We start from the raw sequence: 17,891 nt of genomic DNA, 5'->3' as shown, positions 1-17,891 counted from the left end.
GGTTGACAGCTAAAGGAAAAACATCGATAGCTATTAGTGAAGATACCATCTTTGTTTCTAGAAAGAGCAAAGGGTTGCTGGAAGCTGTGATAACAAAGGAAGCATCGTGAAATGCGTGTCAGTAAGGAGATTTGCATTTCATGGGCTAATGTCTCAAGGCTGGCTGCAGGCTCTGACTCCATACAGGCATCCCAAAGAGGGGTTTTGTTTTCTGTCACTGAAAAATGACTCAAGGTTACAATATTTTCTTAGTAACCAGCACAACTGAGCAATTTGTTGGGAAAGCCTGACAAGAAAAAGACCAGTTTTGAAGACGGACTCTTAGCAAAGAGGTGCTGGAGACAAGAGGCTACGTGTGGCCTGTGAGGCAGGCAGTGTGTGCAATGCATTGGTGACCTGAGAAAGGTGTGGTCAAGGTGCTTGCTATTGCTCAGCTGTTCTCAGTAAGGGACTCGTGGGCTTGAGAAGTACACTGCAATGCTTCAAGTCACCGACGTAACAAAAGTGCTCTGAAACAACAGCCTGTGCCTTAGAAGATAAGAGCAAACTTGGTGCAGCTGTCTCTGCGCAGAGTGTGATAATGCAAATTAAACCTGGGGAGGTCAGTTTTGAGGTTTTGCTGTGCTGCCACAATATCTGTTCTCCTTGACAAAGTGATTGCAGTGACATGGTTGAAGATGGAAAGTGGAGAACTGAGGATTTCTAGCAGAGTAAGTGATTTCTTCTTGTACCGAAGGTTGGGGAAATTCCCTTCTCCTGTGTCTCTTCTTTCTTCTCAAAGGAGGAGCTGGAGTGGCTTTGGGAGCAGATGGCTGAAAGGTTTGGGTGCAGAAATTGTGCCTGGGTGTGAAGGGCTGGGAGCTGGGGCTGTAGCTAATGGGGCAGGGAGGAAACTGGAGCATGACTGTACCTGGGGGCAGAGGGAGCAGCTTGGGTTAGAGCAGCTGGTTCCACTGGGGCGAGGAGTGGAAAAACCCTTCCTCAGGCCTTAATTTAAGGCTGAATTGCTCTGAATTGAACCCGGTGGTCAGACAGGCAATTTGAAAGGGTGAGACAATGGATGCCTTGTGAGCAGAGACACTGGCTGCAGCAGTTACATAGTCTCTGATTTGCAGGATATATACAAGCACACACATTGCTGGGGGAGCGCAGAGGCTTTTATGTGGTGCCTGGGGAAATTCAAGATGTAACTCAATCAACTGTTTCTACCAAGCCCCTTATTAACAGCACTCTGACATCTTAGCAAAGCCTGTGGTACAAAATGAGCTGACAGCCCTCCTCACGTTGGGTAGATTGTTGTGACTGTTGTCCAGGAGTTAGGTGCAATCCTTTGCTGCAGCGTGAGGAGTTTTGCATTTTCCTGACAGCAGGAGTATGGTGTTGTGCAGTGCAGCCCTGCTGCTTGGCACAGATGGGTGCAGGTCTGCTGGGAAGCCAGCAGGTCCCAGCAGCCGCCAGGTAAGTAGTGCCGGGTGCTATCAGGATCAAGGCATGCAATGTAGCAGCAGCAGGTCACTAATAACCTTCCTCTTCCAGACCCTACCTACCATGATTGGTACCTCCATGCCAACACAGAATCAGCTAGAGAAGGGCTTCCAGAGGTAGCAGCCAAGGGTCCTGCAGTGTGTGAGTGGCTGGATGCATAGAGCATAGAACAGACAGAAGGCTGAAGCAGATCTCCTAGCTAGGGACACCTGGCCCCACGGGGTACCACAGTCACCCAGTGGGTGTGTGCTGGTGTCCATGCTGGCTGGGAATTACATCAGTTCTGAGTCTGTCTGGCAGGAGGCCTAGGCTCCCATCTGAGAGCAGGACTGTGTGCCTGGAGGGCTCTGCTTGCTCTGCTCTGGCAGAGCAGCTGATGGCCTGGGTCTTGGCCAAGCAGCAATACCAGCACCTTGAAGGCAGTCAGCTCTGCGGTTTGAGACACATAGATGGACCCAGTGTCACTAAGGCAGTGCCACCCACACCAACTGGTGTTGTGGACCGCTGTATGCGCTGCTACCTTCAAGGCTTCCTGAGACAGCCCACAGTGTGTGGCAGGAGAGGCCTGGGGGAGAGAACTGCTGGGAGAAGGCAGAAGGGGGTAATGTTCACCCATGGTCCAGGGAGGTACAGGCCTGTGAGGGGTGTGAGAGTACAGTGAGATCTGATCTGTGGACTCCAGGCATTCCCCTGCTGCAGGCTGAGGCCAAGGGAGGCTGGCACAGAAGGGATGCTCTAAGAGGGCAGGGGTGACTGGGTGCCCTTCCTCTTGAGAGTGGCCCTGCATGTCCCTCACCCTGGGCAGGAGCCCCCAGCAGCCCCAAGCTATTGGGGCTCTTGGGTAGTGCTTCCAGCTGTGAGCACGGCTGGGTACATGTGTCGGGAGGGGTCACACCTGCCCGGCAGCTTGGGGGGGCCGCGGGAGGAGCCCCCCGGCATCAGGTACGTCCCTCCTCGGCGGCCCCGCCAGCATCCCCTCCCTCCGTCCTCCATCCTCCCTCCCTGCTCCTTCCCCGCCGCCCGCCCTCCCTCCCTCCGCCTGCATGGAGAGAGCCACGGAATGGCGGAGCGAGAGAAAGGAGCCGCATCCCCGCCCGCCTCCTCCCCCTTCTTGGGGCTGCACCTCGCCTCGCCCCCCAATTTCAGGTACCGGTCGCTTCCCTCGGGACCCCTGCAGGGCTGTCCGGGCCGCAGCGCCCCGGGGCTCTGCTCCCCGTCTACAGCAGCCCCCTTCCCCCTCCCCCCCCCAACCCAGCCCCGCGCTGCCACTGCGGGCCCCCACCTCCTGCAGCTTCTGCATCCGCTGCAGCGCTTTGACACCCCTAGACCCCTAGCCCACCCCTCGTGTTTCTTCACTCCCCCCCTCCCCCCCACGCCATGCATTGCTGAACCCCGCCTGATCCATCATCCCCTACAATACTGCTTCAGCGCTCCCATACATTGCTTCATTCCCCCCCTATTCCCATGCCAGCTCCGTATACCTGTCCTCATTTCCCATTCAGCCTCCCGCTTTCGGCCCCACACTCCCTTTGTCAGCCCCCCCCCCTCCATCCCCCATTCTCCTCACCTGTCTCTCCACCTCTCCCCAGCACCAAGCTCCATCTCTTTCTCCACCCCCGGGAGAGCCTTTTTCTAGCCTTTTCCTAGACCAACCCCCCCCTCCCCCGTCCCCCGGTGAGGGAAGCAGCAGCCCCATGCGAGCAGGGGTGAGTGTGCCCGGACACATCCTCACCGCTACACCCATCGATCTGGGATGCGGGGGAGGCTGCCCCTGTGCCGCCCCGTGCAGCCTCTCGCAGCGACTTCCGACTGCATGGGCCGGGCCAGGCACGGCCGGAGGTGCCGACCCACAGGGCCAGTGGGGCTCAGGCCTGCTGGTACCTCCTGTTAGCGGCTGTGGGATACGATGCATTCAGCGGGTAAGGGAGCATGGTGGGCAAGTGAGCCTTGCTTGCCACCCTGGGCAAACCAGGTGCTTCTGGGGCTGTGACATCTTCGGCCATTGCTCTCCGCTTGGCTCCAGCACACTGGGGTACTGAGGTGGTGTTTCTCGTGTGAGCGTGGTCGGCACTGGGTGGTTACCTGGTGACATGTTGGAGGTGGGAATGAATAGAAGCTTCACACCTGGGGCTGCAGCTGGGATCCAGATGCTGGTGATTCTGAGCCCGCCAGCCCTGCAGTTTTATAGATCTGTGGCTGGATGCTGTCGAGCTGTGTCGGGTTCTGTCCATTTCCTTCAGCCCTCTGCCCCCATGTCCTCTCACTGGGCGCTCCAGTGGCTGCCTGTGATTGCAGCACTGCCTGCCCGAGCCGCTGGGCGCTGCTGCAACATGGCTGGGAGAGCTGCACGCCCAGCAGCTGCACGCTGCGTGGGGAAAGGCTGCCGCCGGGCTAGGAAGGGGACGGGGGCTGATGGGGACGCCGGGCTGGCCCCGTGTGCAGCACCATCCCAGGGATTCTGCTCATCGAGGGGCACTGCCTCGTGTGGGAGGTGACATGGTGACTTGAATAGCAAGGGGATGTGGTGAGCAGGTGATGGCACTGAGGCTGGCGGGGCCCTGCAGGCCACAGGGCTGCTGGCTTTGGTGTTGGCTGTTTTGGGGTGGTGGGTAGTGAGGGGAGAGCTGCAGGCTCAGGGCCTTTGGAGGTGGCTTCCCACTGCTGCAATGGCATTTTAGGAGGCAGAAACAAAAGCTGTTGTCTCTTCCATCCTCCACATCATCCTCCGAAAGCCTCGTGCTCAGGGTTGTGTCCAGATGGGAAGGTGATACAGCCAGGGCTGCCCCACTGCACCTGTGTATGAGGGGCCTGTGTGGGGGCGATGGGCTGGGTACTGAGGTGATGGGCTGATCATCCTGTCAATGCTGTGGTGAGTGATGATGTGAAGGGCTGTGTGCTGGGGCAATGGCAGACTGTGTATTGAGGTGATGTGCTGGGTGTCAAAGTGGGTGATCCTGATTTTTGTGATGAGATATCAAAGGTTGGTCTGGATCTGAGGGACCTTGACGTCTGGGCTTGCTGGGCCCCCCTCTTTGTTGTGCTGCCCTGACCAAGTGCCAGCACCAAGCGCACACTCTGCTGAGCCTGGCCCCATCTCCTTACCCTATTTTCCCATCTCTTGCCCACCCCACGGCTCCTCCTGCTCCCCAGCTCATCCACTGGCTCCCTCCCGCAACAGGCTGCTCACAGAAGACGCTGTGGGCGTGCACAGCTCCTCCTCCTCCTGCCTGGATCCTGCTGTAGAACAAGCCAGCTGGAGCCTAGAGGCAGACTGGAGAGCTGAGTACATCGAGGGCAGCAGCCAGGGGGCCAGTAAATGCCCCCTCCCTATGAGGGGATGTGGATTACAATCCTGTTAGCACTCTCCTGGTGTTGCTGCAGTTGCAGCCATGCTCCTCCTGCAGCCATGGCTACTTGCGCACTTGCCATTTTTGGGTGGTAGAGCAGGGGATGCCATCCTTGTCACAGGCGTTTGAAAGCAGATGGGACACACCTTCAGGAGGACCTCTGTGGGCACAGTTCCCTGTCAGACCTGTTCAGGGTTTTGTGGGCTGTGATGGAGCTGATGTGAGTGAGAGCTGCTTTGCCTTGCTGGTGTTTTCAGCCTCTTTCAGGGGCAGGAGAGAAAGGCATGGGTGTTCCCATGGAGGGCAATGAAAGAGAATCGCCTTCCTTAGGAAGTCCTGGAGCATCTCTGTGAGATAAGGAAAGGGCAAAGTAACACAGAGACAGTTGTTTTCTTTAATTAAATCCATTGAGCCAGGAAGATTTGAACAGAGCAAAGCTGATATGGAAGATGGAGTCCATGGTACCACTATCTGCAAGCTGAGAGATACCAAATTCAGCGCAGCTAGTAAAACCCACCAGCAGCACTAAACTGGGAGGCCTGGCAAGGACCCCTCCTTTGCCCGACTTTTTGCAGCGAGGGCAAGGGAAGGAGTGGGTGGAAGGGGCACCAGCACTGGGTAACCAGATGCCCGCTGCGGGTGTGGGGACCGGCCGCTGGAGCGCTCCCAGGAGCCGGGCTGGCTGGCTGGCAGGCGGAGGCAGTCAGCATCCCCAGCAGAGAGCAGGGACTTGGCATCAGCTCAGCTGGGGAGGTTATTTTTTGTGGTTTTTTTTTTTCCCCTCCAGGACAGCTGATTCCATCTATTTTTAATGAGCTTGCCCAGGTTGCGCAGTGAGGAGACAGAGCAGCGCCAGCAGCCATAGACTGCGCTGGGGCAGCGGGCACCTGGAGCTCGTGCTCTCCTCACCACGGGTTGGGGGCTGCCTCAGGGTGGGAGCCTGCCCCCCAGGGAAGGGGCCTCCTCAATGCAGCTGCCCCCGAGCATGGAGTCGAGCACGGAGGAGGAGAGCTGGCTGGAAGACCACTGGGAGAAATGGTAGGGGACCGGCAGGCCTGGGGTGAGGGCTGTCCCCAGGGCTGTGCATGGGAACAAGGGGCAGCCCCTCATTTGTGGGTGCATCGCCCTCTGCCCCAAGCAGTGTCATTGGGCAGCAGCAGACTCAGCACTGGGTGCAGCTCAACATTCTCGTGGCTGCTCGGGAGCCGTGGGTGTGGGAATGTGCAGAGTTTGTCAGCGGGGCAGGAGGGAGCTGCAGCATGGGGGCAGAAGGGCTGCACGTGGGGGTCCCTTCTGCCTGTGGGTGCAGGCGGGGGACAGCGCTGGCCGCCCACACAGCATCTCCCCATACCTAAGGCAGGGCTGTGCCCTGTGCTGGGACCCGTGGTGGGCAGAGGTAATGAGCGGATGGTAATGACACCAGCGACCCATGTAACAGGAGAAGAAATCGATTTGTGCATTGAAGACTGTGCTGAGAGCCTCCTGCTCTGCATCTCTGCAGGCAGCAGCAGTGGGGGATGTGGGACTCTCCTAGCAGAGCCCCTCTGCATCTCTTGGGGACACCTCCATTCCTCGCAGCCCTGCAGGGGAGGTGCCGTGGCCGGCAGAGGACTCTTTGACTGGGCTCTTGTGTTTTCCTCCCTGGAATAAGCATGAGGAGCATTGCGGTAGTGCGATGTAGAAATGTTTTAATGCACAGGAGCCAGGAGCTCCCTGGGGATGTGAGTGAGCACGTGAGGAGCGAGGCAGTCAGCACATTTACAGCCGCTAAAAGGAAACCTCTGCAAACTTTCCAAAGGGACATGAAGAGTGTGTGAGGCCATACGGGAGCCTCCAGGGGCTCACTGGGGTGCTGAGAAGCACCAGTGGCTGCAGGGATGCTACAGACACTGTGGAGAGGGAGTATGGCACAGAGGGAGCTCATTGCTCTCTGTATCAGGGAGCACCTTGGCTGGGGCAGCAGCTCTTGAGCCTGCTTGTGAGGATCCACCCTCTGCTCATTCTACAGCCAGCGGGTAGGTGTGTGTAAAGGTTGCAGGTCTCAATGCGATCTCATGTCCTGGGGTGCCCACCTTCCAGCTGTGACCTGCCATCTTCCAGCTCTCCTCTCAGAAGCATCCCTTTTCCTGGTCCTTCTTCCCTGTAAAGATCCAGAGAACCCCTCCCAGGGGGTTTGGTGCTGCTCCCTGCCTGCATCCTGGCCCCCATGTGCCATGTATGACAGCAGGCTCCGCTCTCCCCAGGCTCACCCACGACATCAGCCTTGAGGAGTTTGAGGATGAAGACCTCTCTGAGATCACCGATGAGTGTGGCATCAGCCTACATTGCAAGGACAGCCTGGCCGCTCGGGTAAGTGCATGCACTGGGGTGGGGACGAGACGGGGTTCTGTGCTGTGCCTGTGAGTTTTGTGCTGATAGTGAGCAGGGAGGTGTGGTGAGACTCATTCTCAGGGAAGCATTGGTGGGCTCCTGTAGCTTCTCATATGGGACTTCTCTGGAGCAGGGAGAGGAGAACTCTATGATCTGCCAGGTCTGTTAGGGGCTGCAACCCTTCCCTGGAATGAGGATAAAAAAAATGTGCTCTGTTGCCTGTGTACAACAGAATCCTTCTGTTTGTGGGGTTTGTTGAGGAGTTTCTGTGTCTTTGTACTGTGAAGAGCTCTATGCCATGGCATGGGTGGTTGCGGTACCAGGACTGAGTCCTGTGCCTTGCCCAGCACCCACTGTAGGACGCCCTGGGTCTGCTAGTTGCATGGACACAGCGAGCTGATCCTAAACACAGGAGTGGAGCCTACACGCTCAGGAAACAGCTGCTAAAAATACATTCAAATGGCATACATGGGATGTGAAGGATTGCCTGAGGAGCAGAACTGAAAGCAGAGGCAGTGAGAGGGCTCTTCAGTCTGAAACATGGTGGGGAGAGCCAGGCTCTATCAGAGCTGTGGAGGATGGGTCTCACGAGATGAGAGCCTGATGTAGGTGGCTGCTGGAAGTGCCCGGGCCTGGGGGAGTGTTTTGGATGGGTCTGGCTCTGTGTGTTGTGCAGAGCCTGGAAAACTGGGAATAACCCTGGCATGGAAATGCTGGCTGAATCCTGTAGGGATGGGCCTCTGCTGAGGGCAGGAGCTAACCTGAATCCTCAGTGAAGGGTCCCTAAGGAAAGGGCAGATGCCATAATTCCCCTGCAAACAAGGAAGGAGCTGGAGCAGGCAGCTGCTGGATGTGGACAGGCAGGCAGAGAGGCCCAGCACAGCAAAATACCCTCTCAGAAGACAGTGCCTCGACAGAGGATTTGGGGTGGGTTTTTTTTAGGTTGTTGGGTTCTTTTTTGTTTTGTGTTTTGTTTTTTTTTAATGCTGGAAAAACAATGATGACTTCATCATGGGCTATTTTAGCAGATCTCCAGAAATAGTGGCTCCGACACGCAGCCTGCAAGGCATGGCTGGCTCCTCCGAGGCAGGGTGCAGAGAGGCAGGTTGGGAAGCACAAGTGCAAGGTCTTGGTTTCGGGTTTCGCCTTGTTCTGTTTGTCTTGAAGTGCAGGACCCCTTACCTCTGATTGCTGCGAGGCAGGATAGCAGGCTGCCCATTGCTAGGGCTCGTTGTGCTCTTCATGTTCTGAGAGCTGCTGAAACTGTTTGATGCGGGAACCAAACGTGGAAAAAATAAAGTAGAATAAGCTTTTTGGGAATGTCAAGAAGAGTGCCATAGGGAAAAGAGCTGGGATATGCCTGTATTAAATCCTCATGCTCTGGGCCTGTGCTGGATGCACAAAAAGTCTTGAACCAGCCGTGGGAAGAACAAATCCCTTTGGTTTTACAGCAGAGTAAGGCTCCTGGAAGTGCCAGGCTTCTCCCTGCCACCATCCCTGCCTCAGTGCAACCTGCACCAGCTGCAGCTGCCTGACCCGGAGGCTGATGGCAGCACTGTGGTGGCTCGGTGCCAGCTACCCGGTTGCTCTGGGATCCCGCTGCATGGAGCAGAGCCAGGCTGAGACGCAGCAGCACAGCGGCTGCTTGCACCCTTAGGGTGCTTTTAAACAGCATCCTCTGCATCTCCTTTCCAGCACCTTTGGAGTGTGAGGCCTTTCCTGTGGAGAGAAACAAGTGGTGTCCATCCATGCCCAGGGCCACAGCACAGCCTCTTGTGCTACAACCCATTAACATGGACCAACAGCAGCTGTAGTTTCCTTTTAGCTATTGAATCCTGAACGTAGCACTGCTCCTACAGCGTATGTTGCTCAAACTGTTTTGCTGTTCTGCATCCTTCTGGGACTTTCCTCCTCTGAGTTTTCCCAGTGATTCGGGATCATACCAGCAGCCTGGGCTGGCTGGCAGCAGCAGCCCACCTTAGCTAGGTATCACGGAGCCAGCCGGGGATCCCCCCCCTCCTTTTCCTATGCGTGTTTCCTTGTTAAAGCTCGAAGCGTCCGAGAAGAGGCGCGTCAGTGGGGGGGGGCTTGGAGGGAGAGCGGCGGGGAGCATCCCTGCGCCTTTAAAAGGCTGCGACCGGCCGCCCGGTCCCGTCCCGTCCCGCCCCGCCCGCTGACCGAGCCGCTGATCCCGGCAGGGCCGCGTGAGCCGGGCGGCCAGCGCGGCGCGGGCGGCGGGCGGCGGGGAGGGAGGCCGACTGCAGGCCGAGATGCTGCAGCTCGACCTCATCGACGCCGCCGGGGATGCGCCGGCTGAGGAGCAGACGGCGCCCGAGCCCCTGCAAAAGGAGCCGCCGCCCGCCAGCACCGACAGCTACCGGCCCAAGCGCCCCACCACGCTCAACCTCTTCCCGCAGGTGCCTCGCAGCCAGGTGAGCGCCGGCACGGGGGGATCTCGCGGCGCTGGGGGATTCTGTCGGGGATGGGTGCGTGGTCGGGGACGTGGAGGGATGCGGGGGGAGATGAGCTCGTTTCCTGCTGAGCCGAGCCCCTCCGAGCGTGGGGAGGCTTAAGGGTGGGCTGTGCCCGCCCCGGGCCCGTAGGGCCAGGGTAAGGGGACAGGGAGCGGGGAAGGGACCTTAGTGGGGACGGGGAGCTAATGAGGCGTGGCAGCCTGAACGCGTGAATGAGCCATCCGTCCCAGCGCCGCGTCCCAGATCTGGGGCTGCCAGCGCCGCAGCCGCAGCCTGGGACGGGCCGGTGACGCAGCCCTGTGCGTGCGCTCGGCTCTGGGACTGGGGCCCTTCTCCTGGGCGGCTACACCCGGCTAGGGGGGCATCGGTGTCAGCGCCCCGTGCAAAATCGCAGCGACAGTCGCATTACCCGAAATGGTGGTCAGGAGAATGGGGGTTTGTCTCGCTCACTCTCAGGGCTTGCAGGAGGTTTTGGATGGGGTGTTTTCCCAGATGCAGTAGTGGGGCTGTCCCCAGGAGAGTTACGCTGGAGTCCCTTGGCCCCATCTCTCCTGCAAACCTTGCAGACCTGCACAAGGTGTGCTGCACACAGGGCTATTTTTGCCTTCCTCCTGCTTTCAGCAGTGGCTTCTCTTGCCAAGTAGGAGGATTTTCATGGCAGTGACGTGCAGCTGAGGGGCTTGAAGCTAGAGGCAGGTGTCCCTGCGGGTGACAGATGGGGCGTAGTCGGAGCTAGGTGTCACCAGCCTGGAACCTGCAGCTGATGCCAGCTCTGCCTGAGGCCATGGGTGGGAGGAGGAGGAGGAGGGCACAGAGCCAGGACAATGGCTGCGGGGCAGCTGGCACCGGGGACAAAGGCAGCAGGGATGGGGAGGTGGGGGGTGGGGGGGAGCCTGCTGGAGCATAATGGACAAGGGGACAGCAGGCAGCCTTGTCCCACCCTGCGCAGGGACCCCGAGGAGCCGGTGGCACGTGGGAGCCACATCCAGCTGGGGGGACGGGGACGGCAAAGGCCCCCCCCGGGCAGCTGGTCCCAACCAGCGTCCAGACCTGCGGAGAGGTATTTTTGGGGTGTGTGGGTTGTATAGATGGTGGGCTGGGGAGGGGAGATGATGGTGTCCTTGCAGGGGATGGTGGAGGCTGTGGGACCACACTGGGATCCATGGGTGTGGTCTGTGCTGAGGACTTTGGGGACAGGAGCTTTCCCACACAGGTCTGATAAAGCTGGCAGCAGGAACATGGAGTGCCTGTGCTCCAGGACAGGGAATCCCATGGATCTTAGTGGGCATTAAGGCAGAGGGTTGCTTGCAGGAGAAAACCCCAAGAATCCCAAGCTTGATGCTTGAGCAAAAACTAGCAGCACAGAAAATGTGGCTGCTGCAGAGGGACAAAGACTTGTGCTGCCCCCAGAACCATCTGCAAAGTCTGGGAGCAAAGTGTGCACTGGTTGCACTTGAGAATGGTCACAGCGACCCTGAGGAAGTGCTTGGGTGGTCTCAGGCATTGCCCAGGGACCGTGATGGCTCTGGCTTCTGCACATCTCTGTGGGGCAGGCAGGGACAGGCGCCACGTGCTGTTTACTGCTGGAGTGACAAGGCGGCTTTGTTCTCCTCCCCAGGACACCCTGAATAACAACTCTCTGGGGAAAAAGCACAGTTGGCAAGAGCGGGTGTCCCGGTCATCGTCCCCTCTGAAGACGGGTGAGTTGTGGGGCTGGTAACTGAGAGCAGCCCCTTGCACTCTTTGGTAGCTCCTAGGAGTCAATCCTTGGCCCAGGGCTGGGGCCAAGCCTTGCCGAAACAGAGGGTTGGGAGACTGTCCCCAGTGGGCATGTGTCCAGCTTGAGTCTGGGGCATCCCTATCAGTGGGAGCACAAATACTGCTCTTCTCCTCACAGGTGAACAGACCCCTCCCCATGACCACGTTTGCCTGAGTGATGAGGTCAATCACCAAAACAGCACAACCTCCACCAAAGACCGGGGCACATCCACGGAGAGCCCATGCCGGCGCACGGCAGCCACCCAGATGGCACCCGCCTGCGTTGCCTCATCCCGGCCCCCCGAGAAGCACCAGGCTGCCAGCCGACCCCCACCCCACGGTGCCAGTGTGGTGGTGGTGACGTCGAGGGCTCCCGAGGCCCACCGGGACCGCATCCGCTACCAGACAGATGTGAGGCTGGAGGCCACTGAGGAGATCTACCTGACACCTGTGCAGAAGAACTCAGACCCGCTGGAGACCGAAAAGCCGTTCCTGTCACAGTCCAGTGAGAACCGTATGTCTATCAGCTCCGATATCGACACTTCCAGCTATTCAGCCCTGGCTGGGAAAACCAACCCCTCCATCAGTGAGGAGGATGAGGTGCTGGACTACATGTCCTCCCCTGACAAGACGAGCCTGCCCCGGGCCTCCTGCGGCGGTGGGAGCAGTGGCTACCGGCCAGGCCACGGCCTTCAGAGAGCATCCGTGAGCTCGGACACCAGTGCCCTCTCCTACGACTCGGTCAAGTACACGCTGGTGGTGGATGAGAACGTGCAGCTGGAGCTGGTCAGCCTCAAGCAGTGCTACTCGGGCTACAGTGATGAGAGTGACTCGGCTACTGTCTATGACAACTGCGTCTCCTCACCCTACGAGTCAGCCATCGGCGAGGAGTATGAGGAGGATGCGCTGAAGCGTGACTCGGTCTGCCTCTCTGAGGACTCCACCCCTGAGGCGGACATTCATTTCTCCAAGAAGTTCCTCAACGTCTTCATGAGTGGCCGGTCGCGTTCCTCCAGTGAGTGCTAGGCAGGGAGAGGATGTGGGCTGAGGGCTGCACCCCCTGGCAGCCTTGCTTGGCCCTGGTACCCACTCACCCAACCCAGTGAGATGGAGAAGCTCCAGTGGGCACTGGCTCCACGGCCTGTGACCTCTTCTCTTGTGGTTGGGGAGGGGTGGGCTGGAAAAGCTTTGTGAGCTGCAGGCAAGGATAGCTGGAATCGTCAAGCTGTTGTTTGGGTTTTTTTTGTCTAGTGTGAGATATGGCCAAGACAGCACCACCTGAGCTAAGGCTGTGGGGCATGAGCTGAGGGTCTTGTCCTTCCCTGTGTGTGGTGCTGATGACCAAAGCTGCAACGTTCCCCCTCTACCTTCCTCCCCAGGTGCCGAGTCCTTCGGGTTGTTCTCCTGCATGATCAATGGTGAGGAGCAGGAACAGACCCACCGTGCTGTCTTCAGGTGAGTGCGGGGCACAAGCAGTGTCCTCCAGTCCTACCCAAACCATGGAGCTTCCAGCATAGGAAGCCTGTGAGCTGAACCACAGTCCTTAGGCTGGTAGCATGCCCAGCAGGAGCCAGGCACTGGCTGGGCAACATCTTCTTAAGGGCTGAGAGACCTCCCAGGGCACCCAGGACCACTGGGAGCCACGTGCCATAGGGGAAACCCTGAATTAGTGTCAGGTACCATCTCCTTTTGAGCCACTTGACCCACTCAGGTCTCTATTTAGCGCATCAGATCTTATCTTCTTCCACCTGCTCCCCAGCTGTGCTGGCCACAGGCCTCACGCTGCCCTTGGCCAAGTGGTGTGTTGGTGAGCATGCCTCTAGAGCTGCCAGACAGCACAGTGCTAGTGACTCCCTGCCCAGGTTTGTGCCTCGCCATGCGGACGAGCTGGAGCTGGAGGTGGACGACCCTTTGCTGGTGGAGGTGCAGGCAGAAGATTATTGGTACGAGGCCTACAACATGAGGACAGGGGACCGGGGCATTTTTCCTGCCTACTATGCTATTGAAGTCACCAAGGACCCAGACCATATAACAGGTACCAAGCCTCCATACTGTTTATGTCCCTGATCTCCTACCCAACTCCTCACCACGTAACAGGGGGTGGAAGGAGGACACTAGACAAGGAATGTCGTGGCCATGGGCAGCTCCAGCCAGTAGTGGTCAGAGCTTGTACCCATTGCTGGGTGGGGGACGGTGCAGGTCTGTGAGCATGGAGATGGCCAACAGAGGTGATCCTTGCCATGTGCTCTGTCTTCTAGCTCTGGCCAAGAACAACGACTGGGTGGACCAGTTTCGAGTGAAGTTCCTTGGCTCGGTGCAGGTTCCCTATCACAAGGGCAATGATGTACTGTGCGCGGCCATGCAGAAGGTAGTGTCCCACTGTGGGCTAAGCCTGCCTGGGAACAGGGAGGAGATGGGAAAGGGTGAGCCATCTTTGCATGATGTCTATGAGTTCCAGGGATTTATGTCTCTGTCTCCCACACCAGATTGCCACCACACGCCGCCTCACTGTGCACTTTAACCCACCCTCCAGCTGTGTTTTGGAGATCAGCGTGCGTGGGGTCAAGATAGCTGTGAAAGCCGATGACTCCAAGGAGCACAGCAAGGTAGTGCCTTGCTCACCTCATCCCTTCTACTGTTGCTGCTCTGAGCTGCTGGTGCCCCCAGGCATGGTCACATAGAAATGTCTCCATCCCGTGTGCTCTTTGTTCCATGAGAAACACCATCCAAAAGGTTATAGGCCCACCATTGGGGTCCCTGCAGCCTAGTGAGATCCCAGCATTGGGCTATACAGCAGACTGGTGCCCTCACAGATGCCAAGCATGTTGCTATGCTAGGATGATGTGAACTGAACTGCACCCCTAATCCATCAGCTGTTCCTAAACCTTTCTGCTACTATTTTGAGTGGTGTCCTCCAAATCTTCCCTGTAATCTCTTTAGCTGGGCATCGTGAGCTGCTGATTAGCGCTCTGCATAAGTAGCCTAGCAGAGCGCAGCAAGATGCTGGGCAGAGGCAAGTGAAGCCTTCCCAGCAAGACTTTTGGAAACCTCCCTTGTGGGTGGGTGTAAGAGTGTGGCCGTGGGTACTATTGTGGAGAGCTGGGCTCAGCCTGAGCATTATTTCCAAAGCTGGAGTCCAGCTGTCCCACAGGACTGCTAAGGAAGAAAGCTTTGACTGCTCTTTTATCTGTCCCCCAGGTAAATAAGTGTAGCCATTTTTTCCAACTGAAGAACATTTCCTTTTGTGGATACCATCCAAAGAACAACAAGTGAGTAGCAGGAAGTGTGGGGCAGCTATCACTGCTTTCCCACTGCCAGCATCCTCACCTCACAGCTTCTTGTGAGGAGCAGCCTTTGGGTGGGAATAACATTCCTGTTATGGGCCTGAGCATGGGAAGTGGTCATTGCTGGAGGCTGAGCCCCAAACCCCTTTGCCAAGGTATTTATTCCTGCTTGTCTGCCAGTCCAGTCTTACTTGCTCTGTTCACCCTCAGATATTTTGGGTTCATCACCAAGCACCCTGCTGACCACAGATTTGCCTGCCATGTCTTCGTCTCAGAGGAGTCCACGAAGCCACTGGCAGAGTCTGTAGGGTAAGTCCTGGGGTGGGAAGAAGGTGCTCCCTCCTGAGGGACAGGAGGAAAAAGAATCTGGCACCTCTTCCCTACATTGAGAGGCTCAGGGATAGAGCCAGAGCTGACGCTGCTATAGGCAGCATATTCCTGACGGTGCTGGAATGAGTCCCAGTGCAAAGCTTTGCAGGCAGATGGCTGAAACCCAGGGGATGTGTGGAAGCTCAGAGCTGAGATGGAGGCCTTGTTCCAGCAGCACCTCTGGGCACTAATGCATGAGGCTCCCAGAGCTGGATCAGGGTTCGATCTGAGAGCTGGACAGGGGGCAAGGGCGAGAAGGGGAGCAAAATGGGCTGCATAAATACCACGGGGAGAGTGCAGCTGAGCTTTGCTTCATGCTGTGTTTCAGGAGGGCTTTTCAGCAATTCTACAAGGAGTATGTGGAGTACACGTGCCCCACGGAAGACATCTACCTGGAGTAGGGGCTGGCACGGGCACCTGCTGCACAGCCAGGGCTGCAGTCTCACCCCTTCCACGTCATGCATGGAAAAGAGCTGCTCTGAGATTGGAGGAGAAGCAGGTCCAGGGAACTGCTCCCAGGGTCCTGTGCTGCCTCTTCATGGCTCCCCTTCCTCAGGCTTGGGGGATAGGGAGGGGGGAGGGCTGGACAAATCGTGTTTATTGTAAAAAATATTTAGTTTATTCTATTTGAGAAGTGCCCACTGTCTGCCCAGCCTGAGTGCTGGAAGGGTTGGCATTCTCCAGCCCTTCCCCACTGCAGGCTGGGGTGAAAATGTCTCCTTGCTGTGACCATGGCTCAGCTTCCCATCACATCCCTCAGGGGTGACTTCTAACGCAGTGGCAGAGTCAGATTCTTGCAGGATGAAGACGCAGAAGCTACAGCCAACAAGAACTATATGATGTCTCCTGCCAGGGCAGAGACCATCACTTCCCTGCCTGGCCCTGGGGACAAGGCTGCTGGGCAGGAAGGACAGAGCCCAGCATCTCTTCTTCGAGTGCCAGAGAAAGGATGAATGAGCTGAGACAGTTCACCCCTGCCTCTGCCCACATCCCTCCTCTCTTGTATCTGTGCCCTGGGGAGAGATTCCCTCCTACCTCTGCAGTGACCACACCATGGGGAGGGAAGCGTTTCTGTCCTTGTCCCCCTCTATCCCCTCCAGCTGCAGGTGGCAGAGGCAGGACAGGGCTGAGCCACCCCACTGCAGTGGTTCTCAGCCCTTTGCAGACTGGGGTGCCTGCCAGAAATGGAGCAGGGAAGGGCTAAAGCCTGCAGGGAGCTGTATGCAGCTCCAGGGAGGTACAAAAGCTCTCCCGGTCCCTGCAGCCAGCGGTCTCCGTGCTTCAGCTGGATCTGCTGTGATGGCAACAACTATTAAATATGATGGTTCATGGAGCAGGGCTGTAGTGCTGTTTGTGCAGGGTGGGTTTGGGCCCTGGCTTGTTCCTTCACTTGAGGAGGTTGGAAGGAGTTGAAGTTTCCCAGGTGTGCAAACCTTGGCGGTCAGAGACTGCTGTAAGATCTTGGCATAATGTAATTCTTGCTTTTCCATTTACAGAGCCAGAAGGAATCTGGCTATAGCTTCCCTGTATTTGCCTTTAGGTTGTTGAAGACCACAATAATATCCCTTCCCAGACTTTTCTTTTTCAGGCTAAGCAACCCCAGCTCCTCTTCCTATTTTGTAGTGCAGCTGGAGCGGCCTTGTTCCTGCACCCCAGACCTACCTGAGTGCCCTGCTTCTCTCACAGCTGGGCATCATAGTAGTACTCCAAATCAAGGTCGTCACGTTTGGTTTTGCCAGCCCTCTGCAGTACTGCTGGCTGCTTCCGGGGTGTTATGGTCTTGAAGCGAGGCTGTTTTGGTTTAATGCCATAATCTGTGGGTAGACAGTGGGATGAGGACTGGGAAGCTGTCTATGTCATCACTGGAGGAATGAATGCATAGGAGGGAGTTCAAGGGAAGAGCTGTACCATCCACCAAGCCAAAGTGCTTCTGTGGGAGCTCCAGGGGGGCAGAAAAGTCCTCAGGGACAGAATAGCTGCGGAAGAAAACCAGAGGTGGGAGTGAGCCCAAAGCTCTCTGGAATTTGCCCGCATCAGCGATACAAGACCAAGCCTGGTCCAGGAGCACTGCAGTTACAGAAGAAGGCACATCCAATCCCTGTGGCATTACTGCAGGTACTGGGGCAGGGAAGAGGTGGGGAAGAGAAGCATCATCACCTTTGGTGCAGGGGCAGAGGGAGCACAGCCCCCAGCAGCAGAGCAAGCAGCAAGAGCCAGTACCTCATTCTGAGCTCTGGTACACACCACTGTCCCATTCTGCTGTGAGGTCACAGAGGAATCACCTGGATAGCCCAAGAACTTTTCACCTCTTGTACTTAAAATCATAGAATGGTTTGGTTGGAATGGATGCTTAATATTATCTAGTTCCATTCTCCCCTACTACAAGCAGGGACACCTCTCTCTAGACTAGATTGCTCACAGCCCCATCCAGCCTGGCCTTGAATGCTTCCAGGGACAGGGCATTCATAATCTCACTGGGCAACCTGTTCTGGTGTCTCACCATCCTCACAGTAAAGAACTTTTTTAATTAGGCTTTCTTCTTTCTGGGCCTTACCTTCTTGCACTCCTTCCTTTTCAAATTCCCAAATGAATGGAGCACAGTTCACTCAACTCATGACTTTCATTCTGCCATGTGGTGGTAACACAGATGCCATACAGTGCCAAGCCCAGTTTGGCTGCTAAGGTAAGAGGACTGTGATTTCCTGTATCCTGGGGGGCCCATGAGGGTGGTTCAGGTAGGAAAGCTGTCATGTAGACCAGAGCAAAAGGCTTCTAAATAGAAATGGGACCAGGCTAGACAACTG

The 17,891-nt window shown here is 57.0% G+C and overlaps 1 protein-coding gene and 1 long non-coding RNA gene across 6 annotated transcripts; one reads left to right on the top strand and one right to left on the bottom strand.

Annotated features, from left to right (window-relative positions):
- Positions 1–2,344: 2,344 nt before the first annotated feature.
- Positions 2,345–16,420, top strand: MAPK8IP1 (mitogen-activated protein kinase 8 interacting protein 1). Of its 5 annotated transcripts, none has more exons than XM_015864371.1 (13): positions 2,345–2,427; positions 7,076–7,181; positions 9,401–9,634; positions 10,626–10,736; positions 11,295–11,376; positions 11,574–12,449; positions 12,814–12,889; positions 13,297–13,469; positions 13,693–13,802; positions 13,921–14,040; positions 14,633–14,703; positions 14,929–15,027; positions 15,416–16,420. In XM_015864371.1, the coding sequence occupies exons 1-13, from the start codon at positions 2,360–2,362 to the stop codon at positions 15,486–15,488; spliced, it is 2,199 nt and encodes a 732-aa protein (XP_015719857.1). In that variant the 5' UTR covers positions 2,345–2,359; the 3' UTR covers positions 15,489–16,420. The 5 variants fall into 5 exon arrangements, with proteins under 5 accessions (XP_015719857.1, XP_015719855.1, XP_015719858.1 ...); XM_015864369.2 differs by lacking the exon at positions 2,345–2,427 and adding an exon at positions 2,496–2,631; XM_015864370.2 differs by lacking the exon at positions 2,345–2,427 and adding an exon at positions 5,735–5,870.
- LOC107314774 lies at positions 15,799–17,527 on the bottom strand. Its single transcript, XR_001555617.2, has 4 exons — positions 17,245–17,527; positions 16,996–17,063; positions 16,750–16,901; positions 15,799–15,903 (listed from the first exon to the last, which is right to left on the bottom strand). It is a non-coding gene; the product is annotated as an uncharacterized LOC107314774 (long non-coding RNA).
- Between the last annotated feature and the right edge of the window lie 364 nt (positions 17,528–17,891).

Source organism: Coturnix japonica, chromosome 5 (assembly GCF_001577835.2).
Source record: "Coturnix japonica isolate 7356 chromosome 5, Coturnix japonica 2.1, whole genome shotgun sequence".
Lineage (NCBI taxonomy): Eukaryota > Metazoa > Chordata > Aves > Galliformes > Phasianidae > Coturnix > Coturnix japonica.
The sequence above is the reverse complement of the archived record's forward strand: the minus strand, read 5'-3'. Positions and strand labels throughout refer to the sequence as shown.

Bases quoted from the DNA above. Each gene is read 5' to 3' on its own strand.
- MAPK8IP1 (XM_015864369.2), top strand. From the start codon at position 2,546: ATGGCGGAGCGAGAGAAAGGAGCCGCATCCCCGCCCGCCTCCTCCCCC. The intron at 14,704-14,928 runs GTGAGTAGCAGG...GTTCACCCTCAG, and splicing joins TACCATCCAAAGAACAACAA to ATATTTTGGGTTCATCACCA. The intron at 15,028-15,415 runs GTAAGTCCTGGG...GCTGTGTTTCAG, and splicing joins CCACTGGCAGAGTCTGTAGG to GAGGGCTTTTCAGCAATTCT.